At 42.9% G+C, this 22,557-nt stretch overlaps 1 protein-coding gene across 5 annotated transcripts in view; it reads left to right on the top strand.

The window, feature by feature from the left end:
* Positions 1 to 22,557, top strand: part of Greb1l (GREB1 like retinoic acid receptor coactivator) — a 254,743-nt gene that overhangs the window by 195,281 nt on the left and 36,905 nt on the right. For all 5 annotated transcript variants that reach the window (XM_075969307.1, XM_075969306.1, XM_075969308.1 and 2 more), the window contains 7 exons: positions 767 to 886; positions 1,832 to 1,969; positions 3,782 to 3,967; positions 7,410 to 7,736; positions 9,272 to 9,400; positions 9,954 to 10,088; positions 14,181 to 14,378. In XM_075969307.1, coding sequence (XP_075825422.1) covers positions 767 to 886; positions 1,832 to 1,969; positions 3,782 to 3,967; positions 7,410 to 7,736; positions 9,272 to 9,400; positions 9,954 to 10,088; positions 14,181 to 14,378 — 1,233 coding nt within the window. The remainder of the gene's footprint in view (positions 1 to 766; positions 887 to 1,831; positions 1,970 to 3,781; positions 3,968 to 7,409; positions 7,737 to 9,271; positions 9,401 to 9,953; positions 10,089 to 14,180; positions 14,379 to 22,557) is intronic.

The following is a 22,557-nucleotide window of genomic DNA, read 5'->3' as shown; positions in this document are numbered from 1 at the left end:
CTTACTTACAAGTGAATGGAGACTGAAAGTCTACATTGATTGTCTTCCCCTGTAGCGTTCCACATTATCCTCTGAGAACAGGGTCTCTGGCTGAGCTCAGAGTCCACAGGTTCAGTGATCCCCAGGATCCTCTGGTTGGCACAGCATTGATTTTAAGGCATGTGCCTTTGAGCTTGGCTTTTTTTTTAAGATTGATTCTGAAGGTTATTCTCAGGTCCTCATGTTTGTGTGGCACTTTACCAACTAAAGCATTCCGTTAGCCCAGAGCTACAGATATTTCAACAGCTAATTATCCAAACACACATTGTAGAGCCTTCCCTTTGCTTAAACTTGCTTAACTGTTAAATGTCTTGGTGATTCTATGTGGTTAAAACTAACTGGGAAATAAGTGTTTAATCAAAATTATAGTGAAGAACCTTGAAAACTCACATCTTTTACTTACCAAAGCACAAAACTCTATTTGAAAAGATTTGTATGACACAAGATACTTTTTTTTAGTTTACCAAGTAGATTTTCCCCATAACTTAACAGAGATGTCAATAGAATCAAATAATCTGTATAAACCGTAGCGTGTAAAACAGCACGTGGTTGCAGTTATTGGTGCGGTGTTGAATTGTTAGCGTAACTTTTTTCAACTCTACCATTGCCCGTAGGACAGTGACTTGGGCCCTCCTAGCAGATCAAGGCAAAGACCCTATGATCCCTTGCTGTTCTTTCTTTCTTCTCCATTGCTGCAGACAAAACTGTGTTTCCTTTTCGTTTTCAGCTAATATGTTCATTTCTGGCCCACCAAAGAAACGACACCGGGGATGGTATCCGGGGTCGCCCGTCTCCCAACCTGCTCTAGTTGTGCCTGTTCCCACAGTTCGCCCTCTTTCAAGAACTGGTAAGATTTTAACTGAAGATATAGTGAAATGTTTCTCTTTTATTAGCAGAGATAAGTTCTGTTCCTGCCCTCCATCAATTATTGTGATTAGTAGTATTATGTAAGGGTATTGATAGTGATAGTTAATATTTTGTATCCATAACATAGTCCTTCCCTATAAGTTCATGTACTATCACAGCTGATCTTAGCCTTGTCATTGGTTGTATACATTTGTTGTATAGGGTCTGATGCAAACAGCGTCACCCCACGGGCACATTTGGACTTGCTTTGTCAGCAATGGTGTGAGAGTTGGCCTTCTAGGATTTGTTCTCTGTATGATGCGTCTTGATTACTTTGGCTTCATGGTTTAGTCTATGCCTATAATAGGAAGAGTTACCTGGCTCTCCTTCATACTAACCAGACCGTGACCAAAGGTGTCCACAGCTAAGTGTTCAAACATTTGTCTACCTGTCCCTCGAAGTAGACAGTAGCAAGTGCTCCCACCCCAAAACCTTTTTAATTTGCTTAAATAATTTTAAAAACTGATAAAAAAAATCTCACATATGCAAAGAACTACGGCAATATGCTACCACAGTTGCTTCCAGGTAGAAATAATTAATAATGAGTATCTCTGTCACATGTTTCTGTTTTCAGCTTCATGTAATGGAAAACCACACCTTTGGTCACTAGGGCATAGTAAATATAAATTGCACAGCCAAATCCAAAAGTTTGCCTAGAAGAAGGCCTCAGTGGTTGTTATCCACAGTGAAATGATTGTGACTGATTTGTTTTCTTACCTGTTTTCTTCTAATTTTCTGTAATGCGTATGTAAGTGAAAAGGAAACCATACACAATGAACTATTAGAGTTCTAACATTTCTGAAGTATTAAAACTGCACGGGCTTCTGAAGTTTTCCAGTTAGCCCCTAAGCCTAATCTTTCTTGTCAAACCATCTTTTCTTTCCAGAGCCCCTCTTATCTACCCCAGTTCCACAGACCCCGTTAACTGGAATTCTCCAGCCTCGGCCTGTCCCTGCAGGGGAAACTGTGATTATTCCTGAAAACCTGCTGAGTAACTCAGGAGTTAGACCAGTGATCCTGATAGGTAAGGGAGAAGAATTCCATCGTCTAGACTCCTGTGTCTCCAGCCCCTGGTCTGTGGGTTCATTCACACACCCATGAGTATGTGTATTTGTCTTTATTGATTGTATCAGCTTTCCTTGGCCAGTCCCTTCATGCAGTATTAAGCATCTGGTTTGAAGCTGAGAATAAAACTCTTTCCTTTGAGAGTCTATGTGCAGTGGGGAGTTAGGAAACAACAGTTCTACACGAGGATAACATCCTGACCCATTGGACTATGAGAGCGGGTACAGCTTCACAGCCAACAGCTTCAGGAAGTCTTAGAAGAGGGGGTTTACCTCTGTCTGGAAGGGTCTTAGAAAACCATCAGACCCTGAGATTTGAGCTGTGTGCCAAAGTCTGCTCAAAGTAGACAGATTGAGGAAAGGGCCAAACCTCAAAGCAAAGAAACAAACTAAGCCAACTGACAGGCCTCACATCAGAACACCAGGCTCGCCCTGGGGCATCTATCTCTGTGAGTCAGCATCTTCGCTGAACCATCCTCCCCCACTGCTGACTGTCCGTGAAAGTAGAAGGTTGTTTAGGAGTCCAAATTCTAGGATTCCAACTCTTACATTCTCCAATAAGTGAGTACCTTTCATCCCCATATCTGAAGGCCTCGTAGGCAGGCAGGTCTAGACCAGAGGGAGGCTGTCTGTTTTCTTTCCATGATAAAGCAGGCAGGGTGCCTTCCATGAGTCACTGTCTGCTCCTGTGCCGGCCTGACTCTGTTGACTTGGCTGTTTTTACTTCAAGCTTTATCAGGTCACCCTATCCACTGATCCTGGGACTGAAAGTATTGGGGGAATCCCAGTGTTTAAATTCCATATGACTGGGGAGGTTCTTGGCATCCACATGATACAGCTAAGCCTTAAAAAGATGAGGAATGTGGGCCCTTTGTTCTTTTGACACTTGACTTTTAGAAAGTCTCACAGAGGCCAGGTGTGGTGGCACATGCCCTTACTCCCAACATGGGAGGTCTCTGTGAGTTCAAGGCTAACGTGGTCTACTTATTGAGTTCTATCTAGAGCTACTTAGTGGGACCCTGTCTTGAAAGAAAGTCTTTCAGAGAGGGGTGCCTCTCTTTATTGCAGAACCAAAGCAGGTGCCTTCTCAATGGATTTCTCTCCTATATAAGGTACTTTACAGAATCCCCTGACATTCAGAAAAAAAAAACTAATAAAAAACAACACCAATGTAGAGGCTAAAGTGGCAGACAAGTTGTTGAAAGCACTGCTGCTTTTGTAGGGAACCCACGGTCAGTTCCCGTACCATCCTTAGCTAGCGTTTCAGGGGATCTAACACCCTCTTCTGAACTCTGTGGACACCAGACACACACGGTGCACAGACATACATGCAGGCAAAATATTCATCCATATAAAAGTCTGAAAAAACCAAACACTAATATAGAAAAATAAGTAGGAGATCTCTAAGTGTTTACTGCTCGTTAGTAGAACACTGGCTTATCAGTGAGTTTGGCTTAACTTCCCCCATCTCCCAGAACACTGGCAAAGTGAAATGCTGTCATATTTGTTTTCTCATCTGAAAAGAAAGTTGATCAGGAACTATTTATCATTTCATAAATCCTCTGTAGAAGAACTATAGTGTTCACAGTAACCTTCTGTGGAAAATCGAGGTGTAAGTGGAGTGGCCCCTCAGTTTGTGCAGCATGCAGGTGAATTCTCTAAGGCAGCCTTGGGGGGGGGGGCAGAGGATTTCTAGCATCCTTGAGTCTCGCTGAACTGCTGTGCCTGACTGGAACTCAGAAGTGCCTACTGACGTGTTTCTTTTGGGGCAGGCTATGGCACTTTACCCTATTTCTATGGAAATGTTGGTGACATTGTTGTGAGTCCTCTGCTGGTGAATTGCTACAAGATCCCCCAGCTGGAAAACAAGGATCTGGAGCAGCTGGGGTTGGCTAGCACCCAGCTCCTGAGTGTGGAAAGCATGATCCTTCTGACCATACAGTACCTTGTTCGGTTAGGTAAGTTGTTCTCCACAATCATGGACTAGGAACCTTTGAAATTGTCTGTTTGTTTGTTTTTCTTGGAATGCATTGTGTCCTTTTCAATTCCTCTGCCTGCCTGACTCATCTTTCCAGTCTTCTGACTTTTTCCTTCCCTTTTCTCCACGCTTGTCATAAAAGAAACAAATTGCTCCCCCTACTGTCGAGTCTCAAGATGCGCCCTAACCCTTTCGGAAGGAAGGCCTTAGGAAAGGGGGAAGCAAAGGTCATGAACCTCTGAACCTAGGTGAGTCCCTGCAGAACACTGGTGGCTCAGCAGCATTTACATTAAAATGCCCTTTATTTTGCAAACTTCAGTGAGCCTTCAAATATGCAGCCTAATTATATTCTCTCTGGGATTTCACGCCATTGATTTGCTTAGGAAAATGTTTGAGGTGCAAATTCATACAAAAATTTTTATATGTTCTTATGCGTTGTTTTTTTTTTAATGTTACAAAGTACTGCAGTGTTAAGAAACCACAAAAATACTGGGATAGTATTTAAAAAGCAAAATTTTCAGCAAGCCACATACAGCCTTTCCAGGGTCATGTAGCACCATTGGCATGGATCCCTCATTTCCCAGGAGGCTCCACCTCGATATGGTCTCCACCCTGATGGGTTTTTAAGCCACATTTCCCATGGAACCTGCTTTTATAATAAGCCTGTAACTTGAAAATGTTCTTGTTGGTAAGTAAAACAATTATAAAAATCACCTCGTTCTGGCTCCTTTGGGGTCATAAATTTAAATCTCCCTACTTTGGACTGTGGACTGTCTTCCAAGATCTGAAAAACGCCCCCAGAACCAGTGAGAACAGAACTTCAGAGCACCGTGCTTTCTGTAAGGCAAGCAGGCCCAAATTCTGTCTTTTCTTTTCAATCTTATTAACCTTCCAAGAAAACCAGGGTCCTAGTTAATTAAATAAACCACATGACAAAAATAAAATATCTTCTTTCAAATTATTAAAAATCTCTTAGCTTAGACATTTCTGATTTAAACAAGATTCTTTTCTGCTCTACAGGATCACCTCTTTCCAGAATTTTACTTTCATGCATTAGAATTTATATATTTCATGCATATATAAAATATATTTATGTTAGTGTATAGCATAAATAGCTCATTCCTCTCTCCCTTGCCATCCTTCTGTTCCCCCCTCTATCCTTCTTCTTTCTTTCACCTAGGTATGTATGGGGACTTCGCTGTCCCCCAACAAATTGTCCTGTTATGCTTTTAAAAACTGTTCTGCCCCTCTAATTTTGAGAGGCATATATTTTCACATATGCATAGATTATAGACATTTTTTAAAGTTATCCGAACTTCTAAAATGACAGCTTTAATACTTTGTTTCTCTGAACATTGACAAGAAAAGAGAAAAGCAAGAGTCTTTGGAAAGAAAGGGACTTTTCTATAATAGCCACTTAATTTTTTTTCTGTTATTTCACAAACTGAAAACCCTTTTGAAGTAAGTAATTGAATCAGCAAGTCCAGGTGGCTCCAGGTCTGCTGGAAATGCGTCCTTCCCTACCGTTGTGGCTCCATCTGGAAAGCCATCAGAGCTGAAGCTGAGGGAGACAGCTCTCACAGGGAAAGTCACCATTCCTGGGCTCCTAGAATCCAGCCAGAACTGAGAGTGATAGAGATGGAGAAGTGGGGACCATGTGTTCTCCTAAGAGATCTTCTCCTGTCTGAACCTGAGCACATGACCCCTCCACTTTTTGTTTCTTAACAGTAATTCGATCAAAACTTTACAAATGAGTTTTAAGATTACAAGAATTCTGGGAGCATGCTATACCACTTTATTTTCCCAAATGCCTTTGATGATTCTTTGTATATCCCAAGAGAATGTGTTGCCAGTGCCTGGTCTGCCCTGGATTCCCTTACAACTGTAAACAGGGCCGCTGAACCTTTCAGGTTTTCATGGAAGACACTAGGAAACGGAGACATCATGTGCTCCGACAGAAGAAGGTTATAAAAAATGACCACCTTCTCTTCATTTTGTGGTACAAAATCAGCCACTTATGGTGGCTACAAACCCTGATTCCAGTTTGTTAAAGCTGAATGAAGATCGGAGGTTGAATGACTCCCAACTGATTTAAAAACAAACTCAAAAACCCTACTGTTCACCACTGCCTAGCAAGGGGAAGGGCTGGGAAGAATGTGAGAAACCAATGTTTTAGGCTGGGTGGGTGGTATCCTGGGATCAAATCCAGAGCCTTACTCATGCGCCAGGCTATTACTCCAGCTCCAGAAACAAATTTGATGTAAGCATTATTGTTTTCTTGCTTCTATGTACAGAAAACAATCAGCTATCTATGAGGTTTCCATTCTCCCTGGCCCTCAACCAGTCCTGGAAAAGTGGCTTCTCCAGTATAAATTACTTATTTTTTGGAGTGTGTTCTATTTTTTGTTTTATTTTGTATAATCTCACTTGTCTTTAAAAAATAATAATTAAGCCCCTTATTTTCTTACTTTCCAAAAATGGACCACTTAACTGTCATCAGAGGGAAGGATAGTTTCTGACTCTGAACTGCCTTCCAGGCAGAGGTCTTCTGTATCCTCACTTTTGTGCTATAGCCTGGGGTTAGAGCCAGTGATCAGCCTCAGATCACAGTGAAGAGTGGGCCCCTGCTGACAGGAACCCTTGAGTTTCAAGTCTTGATTCACACCAAGGCAAAAAGCAGAACAAGTCACTATATCCCCTAGGTTTTAATTTAAACTAAGGGTAGAAATCTTAGTTGATTTGTGCCACTTGAATGCCTTCTGATTCTCTTCTAAAGACTGGCTAAGTTTCTAAAGACAATAAGAAACAAAATCCCTCTAATTCCAGGGCCACAGGTCATCAGTGAGAGCTTAGCTGAACTATGGCTGGGCAAAGGGGCCAGATGTCATATTTAACAATCCCGAGGATGGGAGGAGAATGAGATGGCAGGAGTATTTTGTCTGGGGAAAGTTGGAGGCTGTGTAACATGTAAATTGGGAAAATAATTCATTTTCTTATGAATAATGTCAAAATTAGGTGAAGACAATACATTAAAATATTTTAAGTATCTATGCATAAAAAATTAATGGAACCTAAAATTTATCATACACCAGTGTGGTGGCTCATTTTATTAGTCATTAGCAGAATCTATAATTCCAAGGTTGGGAAGTGATCACCTCCCAGGACATGCAACAGTCTTTTACCTTAGCATAATCCTCCTTGAAAAAGAACATCATTAGAGGATAGGGGTCAGAGCCTAAGTTCTAAAAGCTGAGGCCAGAGAGAGGTGAAAAGGGAGTTTCCTAACCATATGAGCCATGACTTCGGACCTCTGCAAGATGAAAGCACAGACTTGCTGGTTGGAGTGTAGAGGGTTTAGAGAAATTTTGGGTGTGAGGCACTATGTGTTTTCTCCCTTCTAGCTGTACTTCTCTTCAATATAGGTCCTGACCAGATACCTCTCAGGGAAGAATTTGAGCAGATCATGCTGAAAGCCATGCAGGAATTTACTGTGAGAGAGCGAACCCTGCAGATGGGTGCTCCGTGTACACCCGTGTCACCGGGACAGCTCCCCTGGCTTGCTAGATTAGCTGCCAGTGTGTCTCAAGACATGGTTCATGTGATCGTGACCCAAAACTCTCTGGCAGAGGGCATTTCAGAGACACTAAGGCTTCTCAGCGAGACCAAACACTATCAGAGACTACCGGATTATGTCGTAGCAATTTGTGCATCGAAAATCAGAGGAAATGAATTTTGTGTGGTTGTATTAGGTGAGTTGGGTTGGGACTTTGTCTGTTTAATGCATTCATTCTAACATATGTATTTGAAAAGTAACCACTGGATGTTTCCAGCATCCACACAATTATTCTCTGGCTAATGACTGTGGCTTGGGTTTCTCCTCCCAATTTTAACTTCCCTATCTTTCTCAGATCAGGTGCTAAAGCCCTCAGTGTGGCTGGTGCCTCAGCACCTGGTTCTGGAGACAATCTAAAAGATTTTTAAAAGCTTTAAAAAAGCTAACTTGTTGAAGGAGCTGCAGGGCTGCATTCCTGCCACCCAGCTCCCAGCCGCCTGGCTAGCTTATGCCCCGAAATAACAACACACAAATTGTATTCATTTAAACATTGCCTGGCCCATTAGCTCTAGCTTCTTACTGGCTAATTCTTACATCTTGATTACCCATTTCTATTAATGTGTGTAGCACCCCAAGGTGCGCTTACCGGGAAGATTCTAGCCTACGTCCATCCTGGGTCGGAGCTTCCTCGCATCTGCAGCAGAGAGGAGAGCTATTGAATCTTAGCTCACTTCCTCTTCCTCCCAGCATTCTGTTCTATTTACTCCACCCACCTAAAGGCTGGCCTATCAAATGGGCTGAGGCAGTTTCTTTATTAGCCAATGACCTTCCTCCATCACTAACTGTTGAAGCAGATTCCCTCATCTCATGTAACTCTGTCCTTAGAAGGTTTTGCAAGTGTTGGGGCTGGAGAGATGGCTCTGCAGTTAAAAGCACTGACTTCTCTTGCACAGGACTATGGTTTAATTCCCAGCACCCACATGACAGCTCACAACTCTCTGTAATTCCAGTTTTGGGGAATCTAGCACCCTATTCTGATTTTTAGGATCCTGCATGCATTTGTGACATACAAACACACACACAAACACACACAACAGCTAAATTGTAAAGACTTTGCCACTGCCAGTGCCAGCCAGTCCCTTTCGCCAGGAACCCTCCAGGAATCCCTAAGAAGTAAAGAAACGCCAGCTATGCACTGTGCTGACTCTGCCGGGGACGGTCCCCCCAGCCATCAGCACTCCGACTGTCATTTCTCTTCTCTTCACTGAATGGCTCTTACTACTTCATACCAAAGAGATCAAATCCCATCCCCACTCTGGCCAAACTGTGTGCCACCCTTCTATGTCAGGGTTTTAGAGAGCTTTTCCTGGCTGTGCGATCATTCATATTTTAATTTTAAAAATGGTTCCACACAAGCTTGTTTTTCAGGTCATTCCTTATAACAACCATGTAAACACACTATTACGTTTCCTGGACTTCTCTGCCTTTAAATATATGCATGCATACATTTTTACAATTTCAAACATAAAACATGTCATTTCCATTTAGTCGCTGGTATCAATTACGAATATTTTATTGTTGTTGTTGCTGTAGACGATCTTTAAACTGACATTCATGACCTTCTTCAGTCCCTGCAGCTCTAGAGTCTATCATTTCTGCAGCTGTCATAGCCAATGCTGCAGCACGTATTAGCTCCAGGCATGAGTCACCACCCTGCTCTCTGTCCTTCAGGTCAGCATCAGTCCCGGGCTCTGGCAGAGAGCATGCTTACCACAAGTGAGTTTTTGAAAGAAATTAGTTATGAGCTCATCACGGGAAAGGTCAGTTTCCTGGCGTCGCACTTCAGAACCACCTCATTAGGTAAGTGGTTGTAAGACTGGGCCTCCCTGCCAGCCCTAGTTGCGTGATTGTCTGAATTTAAATCTCAGCCTGTCAGGGATGAAGATGGGGCTTAGGCTTGGTGGCGGAGTTTTCATTCAGAGTGGTTTATCATGGTGATGACCACCACAGGAAACCACGTGAGGTCCAGAGGAAGGCACAAGTATGCTGGGATTAGAACCTGGCTCAGCTGTGGCCTTGTTGCTGACCTCGGGCTGTTTTCTCTGTCGCTCCCTGGATCTGAGTTTTTTCCTGTCAGATAGAGACAGAGCCTCTTTTTGCCTGCTTTTGTACACTATGCAAGCTAAAAGAGAGCCAGCGTGGAAAGTGTGTTGGTTGTAAGCTCAAAGAGGTGAATGCCATCGAGAATGGCTCTTACTGCGGAGAGATGGCCAGGCAGGAATTCCGCCACAATTGCAGACCATCTCACAAATCTTGATGAGAGCCCAGCCCAGTCATCTCGTCTGATACTGATAAGAACCACTCGGCAGGCTGCTCATTATAACTTTCTTAAATCCACTGTATTTTGACACAGGAGATGACCTGGACAAGCTGCTAGAAAAAATGCAACAAAGAAGAGGAGACAGTGTGGTCACCCCTTTCAATGGTGACCTTAACGAGTGTGTGTCACCTCAGGAGGCTGCTGCTATGATCCCCACGCAAAATCTGGGTAATGTGGCCTGAGGCCGAAGGAAGGAATCAGCCCTTGGGACACATACTGTAGAAGCTAACATCAAACAGACAGACAGCTCTGGGTTTTAGGAGTCCTCGATCCAAAGGCTTTCATTGCTGAGTGCAGACTGGGACAGCCTTGCTGTGTGCCTTTCTCCTTGGGTCTTTCCCTAAGAGATTCCTGTTCCTCTGCAAAGACTGCTCTTAAAGTTGATATCTTTTTGCCTTAAGAGGTTCCTCTTTTTAAAACTTGTTAATTTATTTATTTTATGTGTATGAGTATTTTCTGTCTTTATTTTATTTTATTTGGTTTTTCAAGACAGGGTTTCTCTGTGTAGCCCTGGCTGTCCTGGAACTCGCTCTGTAGACCAAACTGGCCTTGAACTCAGATGAAGTTCCTCTTTTTGTGTATAATGATTCTAGGAATCCTCAGATAGATAGATATAGATATATAGATAGATATAGATATATGGAGAGACGGGAGATTTTATTAGCTTGAACTGGCCCCAGACTCATCATGTAGATGTAGGCTATGCAGGACTCTGTCTCACTTTTCCCTTACTCCCTGGATTGCAAAACTCTGCAGTCTCAGGAGTATGAGGCCTTCCAGGCCAACAGAACAATGTCACTTCCCATCACCTGCACAGTAAGAGTCAGGGGCCCCAGTGGTGGGCAGCAGGCCAGGGAGGAGGAAGCAGATTATTAGATTGTGTTCCTTGGTATTAAAAACTTCTTCTCCAGTTCATTGATATAGAATAGAAAAACAAAGCTGCTAATGGTGGCCATTTGGCCTCCTCTGGATAGGAATGCATCATTTTATATAGAAGATCATTCAGGCAATGAAGGTAGCAACAGGGCTTGTAAAAGTAAAAATGAATATGGGCCATAAAGTGTCTTGACTTTTGGGCAATATTGGTAATACAGCAATCATTCAGCACATTAAAATGGGTTTATAATTGTTCTGAATTGTTAATAAGTTTAGAATTTGCTCAGCAAGTAAAGGCTGCTTATACCCCAAGCCAGTGACCTGAGTTAGATGCCCAGGACCCACATAAAGGTGGAAAAGAGAACCAAGTCCTCTGACCTCCACATATGCCCTCCCACACACCACACACATTATGCACACGCATGTAACAATAAATTAAATAAATAAATATTTCTTAATTCCCAGAATCATAAAGATCTCCAAGTATATCCTTGTTTCCCTGTTCAAAGATGTTGTGTAAAGGACTGCAGAGACAGCTAAGGAACTGCAGAGACAGCTAAGGGACTGCAGAGACAGCTAAGGGACTGCAGAGACAGCTAAGCTGTTCAGAGATGTTGTGTAAAGGACTGCAGAGACAGCTAAGGGACTGCAGAGACAGCTAAGGGACTGCAGAGATAGCTAAGGGACTGCAGAGACAGCTAAGGGACTGCAGAGACAGCTAAGGGACTGCAGAGACAGCTAAGGGACTGCAGAGATAGCTAAGGGACTGCAGAGATAGCTAAGGGACTGCAGAGACAGCTAAGGGACTGCAGAGACAGCTAAGGGACTGCAGAGACAGCTAAGGGACTGCAGAGACAGCTAAGGGACTGCAGAGACAGCTAAGCTGTTCAGAGATGTTGTGTAAAGGACTGCAGAGACAGCTAAGGGACTGCAGAGACAGCTAAGGGACTGCAGAGACAGCTAAGGGACTGCAGAGACAGCTAAGCTGTTGAGAGATGTGTAAAGGACTGCAGAGACAGCTAAGGGACTGCAGAGACAACTAAGGGACTACAGAGACAGCTAAGGGACTGCAGAGACAGCTAAGGGGTTGCAGAGACAGCTAAGCTGTTCAGAGATGTTGTGTAAAGGGACTGCAGAGACAGCTAAGCTGTGAAGAGCACTTCCAGAGGAAGGACCTAGGGTTTTTTCCAGCACCCACATGACAGCTCATAACCATAACCATCTATAACTCTCGTCCCAGGGGATCCAACACCTCCTCTGGCCTCTGGGGGAACTAGGTACATACGTGCAACCAAAACACTATACACATTTTTTTTAAAAAAATTTACATTTTAAAAGAAATATCAACCAGGCATGGTGGCACACACCTTTAATCCCAGCACTTAAGGAGGCAGAGGCAGGTGGACCTCTGTGAGTTCAAGGCCAGCCTAGTCTACTACATAGTAAGTTTCAGGACAGCAAGGGCTACATAGTGAGACCCTGTCTCAAAATAAATAAATAAAATAATTAAATAAAGAAACAAAAACAAATGTTGCTTGAAGTCAGCAAGATGACTCCATGGGTACAGGTAATTGCCACCAAGACTGAAGACTGAGTTCAAACCCCAAGTTCACATAGTAGAAGGAGAAAACCAACTCCTACAAGTGCCCTATGACCTTCGCATGCATGGCTCTGGCACAGACACACGCACACCTGCACACACATGCACAAATACTAAAAATTATAATAAAAAAATTTACAAAAATGCTCCTTGGATAAATGTTTTATATTTCATCAAACTTCATAGTTTGCTAAGTTAAATTATATATACAAGTCTACATATGCATTTGGTTTCCAGCCATCCTGTGGGCTGCGGGATGAATAAGCTGTTAATGTTGGAAGGCAAGTTTGTTTCGTTGGTACTATTTTTAATTTTTACTTATGTATATGTGTGTTTGTGTGAATGTAGGCCAGCTATGTCTGGGTGCACACAGGGATCAGAAGAGGCTTCCCCAAGGTTGTGAGATGTGGGTGCTGGGAAACAAACTCCAATCCTCTGCAAGAACAATGTTTGTTCTTAACCACTGAGCCATCTCTTCAGCCCCTTCAATGGTGGTCTTTGAGGGTAAAAATTAAAAAAAAACAACTATATAGGGGCTAGAGAGATGGCTAGAGGACCCCAGTCCAATTCCCAGTACCCACATAGCTATTTTAAAATATCTGTAACAGCAGTTCCAGGGGACCCAGTGCGCTCCTCTGGCCTCCTTGCGCACTAGACATGCACGTAGTACATACATGCAGACAAAACACTCATCTAACAAAATTATTTGTGCTAGTATTACTTTTTCTTTTCTAATGCTGGGTGTCAAGCTCAGGGCCTTACACATCCACAGGTGGGCCCTACCACCGAGCTGCTCTCCCAGCTCTGCCCCTGAAACACGACATCAAGCTCTGTGGGTCTGTTCATTTTGTCAGCAAGCAGGGACTTGCAGTCAGTGTCCAGCGTACCAGCTGCCCCAGCCGTGCCTCAGTTTAGATAACTAGGGAGCGCTGGTTAATTAGACCCTTGTAATTTCACTTCAGTTAAAGTGCCAGAACGTGTCCCCGATAAGGAGCAACGTTTTCAAGAAGGCATGGCAGTTCCCTGCCCAGGCATTTTGTTCACTAGACTTGGATCTTCTGTTGTCTGTGGAGGGGGGGATGTGTACAGGGATTGGTAAAAACTTGTAATAAAGAGCTTCTGTCATTAATAGAGTATCTGGACGGTACAGCATCTCACTATTGACAGCCCGGCTGGCTGTGTCACAAGGCAGGTCTCTGGATAGTCCTGGCCTCAGTCCTGGCCATGACTGCACCTCATAGGCCTGCCAGGTCACACATGCTAACAAAGCCAAGCCGAACAGGAAGAAAGGTGAAGGTTATGTCTCTGGCCATGGTATCTGGTCACAGAGAGGATATTTCAGGCCATGTTGCCGCTGACTTGCTGAGGAAGAAATGATCACTGTGGTATCATCCAGAGAACCAAAGGAATCCTGCAGTGTTAGAGCTGCAGCATTGCCTGCCTCCCTGGGCGGCCTGGGCTTGAGCACTGGACAGTACTGAGAATCCTAAAGACCTAAATACGGCCTTTCTGCAGCCAAGTCCTGGTCCAGCTGTGACAGTGTGGCCTGTCTCTGCTTTTAGGGAAAGGACTGTAATCCTCCAGATTTTAAATAATTCATTTGTAAAACTGTCTCATGCAGTTCTCTAGATAGCCTTTCAGTCAGGTTTAGGGGACACGGGCAAATTCATAGAGGTCCATCTGCAAGATATCGCTTTTCCACTGTGTTTAAGTCTCCATATGGATTCATAATGCCTGTCAAAGAACTAAATTAATATTGTTCTTATAACTTTTTTTAATTTTAGATGTAGATAACGAAACCTTCCAAATTTATCAACCACAGCTCACAGTTGCCAGAAGACTATTGTCCCAGGTGTGTGCAATTGCGGACAGTGGCAGCCAGAGCCTGGACCTTGGCCACTTTAGCAAAGTGGACTTCATCATCATCGTCCCACGATCGGAAGTTCTGGTCCAGCAAACTCTCCAACGGGTCCGACAATCAGGTGAGAATGAACTTTTCTGAGTTTCTGTTTATTCCAGCATTAGATCCCTTCATCCCTTTCTCTCACTTAGTCCAAATGTTCAGAAGACATTTAAAACATTCTTTAGTAATAAAAATAACTTTAAAAAAAACTTTAAGGACCCAGACCTTTTGCCCTTGGAGGCCAAGGCTAAACTGATGTGTGTGCTTGCCAGATGGCGTAAGTTTGTGATGTCATGCGTGGGACTGCCATCTGCTTAGAAAAGTCTAGAGTCTGTGGGGATGCTGGCTCAACGCCACTTGAATTCTTCCTGTGCCCAGGCAGGTCATTTCTCAGTGTGAATTCTCAAACACTTAGTAGGTTGCCAGTGCATTTTCAGCGCAGACACCAGAACACTATTTTCCACATCAGCAACAAGAAGCCAAGTTAAAATTCTTTCCAAGAGCTTAGAGGTCAAATACAAGGAAACATTTCCCTCTAGAACATGGAAATGGTAGAAAACAAAAATTTTACAAGTCTGTGTTAAATATATCTCCTCATGAAAATAAAATTTGCCTAGAATTATAAAGAGCTATAAAGAATTTAGGAAATTGGGATAGCTAAGGCAATGTTGGTTTTCCTATAAACCAGGATTTTATTTGTTTGTTTGTTTGGGTTTTGGTTTTTTAAGACAGACTTTCTCTGTAGCCATGACTGTCCTCACATTTGCTCTGTGGACCAGGCTGGCCTTTAACTACCAGGCCTCTGCCTCTTGAGTGCTGGGATTAAAGGCATCGATCACCATTTCCTGGCACAAACCAGGTTTAAAAAGAAAATTTTAAGTGTCAGTTTCCTTTTGGTTATCTTATCTGGGGGAAAGACACAAATTTTAGATGGAGGATTAATCTTTTTGCTACATTAAAAAAATGTATTACTTATTATATTTGAAAACAGAAATTTTAATGAATTCAAAGTTCTAACAATGTAGCTTATGGATTCCACACCAATAGACAGCATCTGTCAGATTTATCCAGATTTCCAGGGAATCTTCTAAGATACAGATCTCCCCACTGTATCTAGGGAGCCCGAGCCATCCCCCAGCCTCCTGGCTACTGTGGATCAAAGGACCACACTTTGGACAGCATGGCGGCATATGAAACCTTCCCTTACGAGTTTCAGGGGCCAGGCGAGCCAAGAGTAGGCTTCCGCCTATCTGGCTGACATGTAGGGAGTGTTGGCCACAGCTTCAGGAGGCCTCAGTGCAGTCTGCCTTTTAATCTTTAAATCTCTGAATGCCAAGCTATGTAATGGCCATTTGGAAATAAGCAAAAGGAGGAGGAGGGGATCCTTCCTTGACAACTCCGGTCACTCTGTTTTCTTTCCTCCCCTCCACTGTGGGGGAGTGGATGGGCTTCCATTGGTCCACGTAACCCGACCTGCTATTCCTCCTGGCTTTTCTCTTCCATACATAGAGGGTGTGCCTTCTCTGGTTTACTTACTTACATCCTTTTGCATTCACAGTGTCCCTTGGTCTGTGGTCTGATATCCCAAGTCATGTTTCAGCAAACACGTCATAGAGCACCTATTCTGAGTGAGCATCATCTAAGAGCCTTTTCCAGAATAACCTCTCAGCGGTCCGCCTTTCCTCCCTCCTCTCGGAGCTCAGGGTGTTTCTGTGTATTTTAAGATTGTCATTCTTCAGACATATACTAGAATCTTATCAGTTTTATAGGCTTCTAATCTGGGGTGGGAGTCACATTATAGGCAGATCTGGAAAACAACGTGAATTATAATTTTGATTTTTTTACTCTTAGCTTTGTCACACAAAATTTACTTAAAGATTTTATTTTCATTATATTCAAAAACATAAAATTTAGTGAATTCAAAGTTTTGAAAATGTAGCTTATGGATTCTGCACATATTGACAATGTCTGTCAAAAATTATACAGACTTCCAGAGAATCTTCTAAAATGAAAATGAAAATTTTTGGAGTAGCAGTCACTTTTATATACTTAAAAATACCATTCTTTTTTAATTATAGAAAAAAACATGATTGTGGAGTGTGTGTGTGTGTGTGTGTGTGTGAGAGAGAGAGAGAGAGAGAGAGAGACAGAGAGAGAGAGAGAGACAGAGACAGAGAGAGACAGAGAGAGACAGAGAGAGAGAGAAACAGAACATGTGCTGGAGTCAAAGAAGAACTCTTTTGGAAGTTGCTTTTCTCTTTCCACTGTGGGGTCCAGGGGTCACACTTAAGACAGCAAGCATGTTTGCCCTCTGAGCCATCTTTCTGACCCTGTGGTATTATTTTGAAAAATGAAAGTAACAAAGTAGAAAATGTAGACATTTGTAGACTGAGGTTACAAGTTAGTGGTAGGGTATGTAGTTAGCGTGTTTGAGGCTCTGCATTCAATTCCCACAAAATTAAACATGTGTAATTCCATAGTCAAGGGCACCAATATGAAAACTTGGTTGCTAACAGACTACTGACCACCTGGTGCTGCACTCCTTCCTGCCTGTATCTGTCCCTGCTATCACAGTGCACGTGTACTTCCAGACCAGGAAAAGCTTTTTTCTTGGGGGGGGGAGGGTCTCAAGACAGGGTTTCTCTGTAGCTTTGGAGCCTATTCTGGAACTCTCTCTGTAGATCAGACTGGCCTCGAACTCACAGAGATCCACCTGTCTCTGCCGCCTGAGTGCTGGGATTAAAGGCGTGTGCCACTACCACTTGACAGGAAAAGTTTTTATAAGCAACATTCTTAATTAATACACAGTATTTCATATTATAACTATACCAAAATGTGTCTTCATATTTAAGTGCCTTCATAATTTTAGAACACATACTGGCTAATAGGAAAGTCTATATAAGTGTTAATGTGTAAAGAAAAGTTGTCCAGGATGGAGTAAGAAATTACTCATTAAAACACCACTTAACTATGATAGCCATTAAAATAAAAGGTTCCCCAGAAAGCATCTGACTCAGTTTCCTCCTATTTCACCATGAAAATGGAGAGCTGAACTTGCCCGTGGACACAGAGGCAGACCCTCGAGAGAAATCCATGCTTTCACTGTTGAATGCCAGAGTTTCATTAAGGCCTCTCTTAGGTCTGGCACCAAGCAAGTGCACAGTTCTGAATGGGGCAAAGAAACAGAGGGTAGGACGGAGGGAGAAGAACTGATTTCATGGTCTTCTTCCTGACCCTGTTTCCCTAAAGAGAATGTCTCAGCAGCCAGCCAGACACTTAGAAAGGGCCTGTCCTTGGCAGCTCATGTGTGCCTGAAGGAGAAAGATGGAAATAGAACCCATTGCGTCACTGCAGACCCAGCTCAGGGTGAAGCTCATGGCCTCTACCTCACATTCTGATCAAGGAAAGAGGGGATGGGGAGTGAAGGACAGAGGAAGGAAGGGAGGACAAGAGAAAGCAATACAAAGAAGTTCAAAGGTGAAAAGAGAAAAGAAATTGGTTAAACCTTTACAAATTTGCCCAGTGATTTAAAATTCTAACAACTCAGGAAACTCCACATTGTGTCGATTAGAACACTACCATACAAGCACAATAAGAACAAAGTGCATGGGGTCAGTATTGGTGACTGTTCTTAGCTGGGGGCTCCCCACTCTGTGCAAGTGACATGTCCATCAAATGGGAACAGGTGCGGTGGCACCAGTGCAGGATGCGCCACACCGATGGGACCAGTGAGGCGAATCTGGTGCCCACACACGCTCACAACTGTGAAGACTCCAAAGCTACTTATTGGTTACAAGTAGATTATCTGGTCCAGATGGGCACGGATTGGCAGCGATTTGGAGGCTAACTTAAGGGGTTGAAGAAACGTTTCCACTTCTGAAACATGCCTCCTCACCCCACCAACTTTACTCTCCCTTGTTGGTCACTTAAATCTTCATCATGAAAAAGAAGACGCACTTAGTAGGTGGTGACAAGTGAAGGCTGAAGGTCTTGGGAAGCCACTCTGACCCAGAACAAAGGGACAAACACTGGAAACTCCCCTGTGCAAACAGAACCTACCTGTCCACTCCTCTCTAGGTGTGTGACCCAGAGAGTGTCCTAAACAGTCTTCAGTTCCTTCTGGCCCGTTCTCCTCTGCAGCCACCTGCCAAAGAGCATATCCATGCCCTGCTGGAATCATCCACTCAACAGCTCCTAACGCAGACCGCAAAGTCCTTTGGCACATAATCAAAGTGTCAGCTGCTGCGAGTGGAGGCATCTTCCCAGTCATCTCCATGTTAATATCTTCTTTGGTTTATGGGGCTGTCTCTCCACTCTGCACAGACTCTGGCAGACTTGAGTGTCTGGTCTCACACTTCTTTCTTAGCAATGCTGCTGACACCCTTTTATTCTTATCCTTAAGGGAGAAAAGCTCAAAAACTTCAGATTAAAACCATCTTGCCTTCAAAACTAGAATTTTTTTTTAATCAGGATTTTCTTTGTGTGGCCCTAGCTGTCCTGGCTGTAGACCAGACGAGGCTGGCCTCAAACTCACAGAGATGCACCTGCCTCTGACTCCCAAATCCTGGGACTAAAGGAATGCACCACCACCGCCTGGCTTTGGAAACATGCTTATTTTCCTTTCTCCATGCCCCGTCCTCCTGAGTGACAGAAGGGTTCCCTTCTGTTTCAGTCCAGCTGCCCCACCCCACTGTTAGTGCCGCCTCTCCTGCTCATTCTCCTTCCAACCAGTTCTCATTCTATCAGTTGACTCCACCCATTCCCAAAGACAGACTACCCTGCCCAGCTTCCTCTTCCAACTGCCAAACCTGAAGAGCTGTGCTGAGCTCCCATCCCTTCCCCACCTCTTACCTGGCTGTAGCACCCTGCTCCCTGGCTCCCGTGTTCCCCGTCCCTTCCCCACCTCTCACCCGGCTGTAGCACCCTGCTCCCTGGCTCGCATGTCCCAGCTCTCTTGCCACTGTGACCATTGATCTTTTCCGTTAATATTATATCTGGACTTAATTTGCTACCAGAAACTTCCCAGCTTTTCTTCCACCAGTACTACTCAGATGTATCCTTAAGATTCCCTAGCTACGAGGGTGGGTGCCTCTAGAACTTTCTCTTCAGCCACGAAGTGAAACATTCAAGGAACATGGCTATCTAGCCATTGGCAGACAGGTCATAAATATTTGCTAAACCAAGTTTTCATAACATTTTAAAAATTGATTTGTTAAGCGAAAATGTGTTTTAAAAGAAAAAGATAACAATAATAGATAAGATTTGGAATTCCTCTTGCAAACTCAAATTTTGGAAACACATTCTAGAACTTACTATTGGTCAAGAGTAGAGGCCTTCAGTACACAAGCCTCTTAGGCAGACAAGATTATGGCGCTGAATGTCATTTGTGTGTCTAGAATGCTGTCCTTGTGCAGGCCAGGAGCTATTTCCCTGCAATCCAAGCAACCCCATAGTGCAGGCTTTCACAGTCTCTGAAACCCAGATTAAAGAATTTTCCCCCAGTGAGAAGACAGAAGGGTGGGGCCTCCCAGCCAGAAGGGACTCTGAAAGTAGCTACTGGAATTTTAGCTAACTTTTATGGTTTCGTTTTGTTTCTATAAAAAGAGAATACGAGGGTAAGAGAATTGTGCGCTGCTAGTTTTCTGTTAACACAACACCAGCTGAAGTCATTTGGGAAGAGGCTTTCAATTGAGAAAATGTTCCACTAGATTGGCCTGTGGTGCATTTTCTTTATTGATGATTGGTGTGGGAGGGCCCAGCTCACTGAGGGCAGTGCCACCCTGGACTGGTGGTCCTGGGTTCTATAAGAAAACGAGCTGAGCAAGCCATAGGGGACAAGCCAGTAAGCAGCACCCCTCCATGGTCTCTGCTTCTTTCCCACCTCCAGGGTCCTCCCATGCCTTCTGTCAGTGACAGACTGTGATGTGAAATAAACCCTTTCCTCCCCATGACCCTTTTGGTCATGGTGTTTTATCAAAACAACAAACAAAAAAAAAACCCTAAGATAAAAGTACATGTTGAAATAAATTTTAAAAACTGAGATCTATTTTATTTTATTTTTCTTTTGTTTTAAATATTCATTTATTTATTATGTATACAATATTCTGTCTGTGTGTATGCCTGCAGGCCAGAAGAGGGCACCAGACCCCATACAGATGGTTGTGAGCCACCATGTGGTTGCTGGGAATTGAACTCAGGACCTTTGGAAGAGCAGGCAGTGCTCTTAACCTCTGAGCCATCTCTCCAGCCCCCTTATTTTATTTTTCTGAGACAGGGTTTCTCTGTATAGCCCTGGCTGTCCTGAAACTCACTCTAAAGACCAGGCTGGCCTGAACTCACAGAGATACACTTGCCTCTGCCTCTGAGTGCTGGGTTAAAAGCATTTACCATCACCACCTGGCAAAAAAAAAAAAAAAAAAAACAACTGAGAATCTTTTAATGATTTAATATTTCTTGATTTTCATGTGTCATATGGTAGGAAGAAGGAGGAGGCAATAGAACTCAAGACCTCATGAACACTAAGCAAGAATTCGATCCTGAGCTATATACCTGGCCTGATTTTCATATCTTTAAGAATTCATTTTTTGTTTTGTTTTGCATACCATAACTTTGCAGAAATCTGTCACAGAGATCCACAGAGAAGATGAATGGATAAAACTAACAGTTTTTTGTTTTGCTTTGTTGTTGTTGCTTGTTTGATTGTTATCTCTTTGATAGGAAAGGCAAGGAATAAAAATTAGGTATTTAAAAAAGAAAATTATTGCTTAAAAAATCAAGAATCAGGATGTATATCAGAATATACTATTTTCTTCAAATAGTCAATGGAGTATTGGAACAGTTCCAGCTCATCTTCACTGATTCCTGGACATCCAAGAGGTCCCTGAGTATTAATATCTCCAATAGTGTTGGCCATTTATTCTGGTCATTGCTTTTGGTCTGTGGGTCCCGTAAACATGTGGCATGTGTTCTTGGCTCTATTTCCCTTCTAGCCCCGTACACAGTAAAGAACTTGCCCAAGGGAGATGATTTTTTTTTCTTATTCTACGAAGAGGACCCTAAGTTAATGTCTAAGTTTTCTTTCAGCACATCTAGATTCTGCATTCTTCAATAATGAAAAGAGAGGACACAAATCCTCCATTGTGGTCTCTTGGTACCTTGGATCCAAGAAGATTCCTCACTCAAGATGTTTAGAGTTGTTCATTTCTTCAGGGATGCAATGATTGGGTACTACCCAGTGTCGGCTTCCAGAGAGTCAGATTAATATCATTTAGAAAAGAAATGGTTCCTAGCTACTTCACTTCTAGAACTCAGTGAGTGGCAACTCGTCTCAAAAAAGAATGCTTGTGCTTCCTAAGTTTCCATTCATCCAAAACCCAAAAATATGTATTATTCTGGTAGCTCTAACCCAGAGGCCTACTTCCTCTATTGGTTTCCTGGGTGGATCCAGCACTCTTTTTAATAAAATCCACTTTTTATTGTGGATTGGTGAACTGTGAAAGACATGGCCATGATGTTTTTGGAGAATAATTTTTACTTACCCAGTAGAACTATCATTGATGACTTAAATTAAAAAGACAGAACAAGCAGAGGTGGCTTTTCTCAGAGCAGCTGTTTGTGAACGCTTGTGACCATTTCTGGATTCTAAGTAACAAAACATGAAGGCTACGCCAGAAACTAATGAAAATGTTTCTCTTTAAGGAATAAAAGAGCTAGGTACAAAAGGATTATATTCTTTTGATGCTTAAAGCAATTTACACATTTAGCACTTATTAATCGCACAAGATAACAGGTTTCATCAGAGTGTCATATACATGTCTGTAACATGTACTCAGATGTGTCTGCTCTTACTGCCTACTCTTTCCTCCACAGCTGGTCCACTTCTTCATCCCAGATATCCTCCCTTCTACTTTCATGTATCAGCTTTTATGGTTTACACATAATAAAATATTCAAAATGATAAAAGTGAGAAAAATTGAATATAAGCATATATAAACACACCAGACTACACAGCAAAAGAATTATTTCAAGCAATTTTTTGATCTATAGTTTCTCTTTGTAGCCTTGACTGTCCTGGAACTTGATACATATAGCAGACTGGCCTCAAATTTATGGAAATCTGCCTTCCTCTGCTGTCCAAGTATGGAAAATAAACTACAGTGATCCAGTGTGGTGCAGACAGAAGGACAGACACCCAGATCAATGAAACTGATATAAGAGCCCAGAAAAACAAAGCCTTCTCATTTATGTTCAATTGAACC

Source organism: Microtus pennsylvanicus, chromosome 4 (assembly GCF_037038515.1).
Source record: "Microtus pennsylvanicus isolate mMicPen1 chromosome 4, mMicPen1.hap1, whole genome shotgun sequence".
Taxonomy (NCBI): domain Eukaryota; kingdom Metazoa; phylum Chordata; class Mammalia; order Rodentia; family Cricetidae; genus Microtus; species Microtus pennsylvanicus.
Note: the sequence above shows the minus strand (reverse complement) of the source record. Positions and strands in the feature narration are given on the sequence as shown.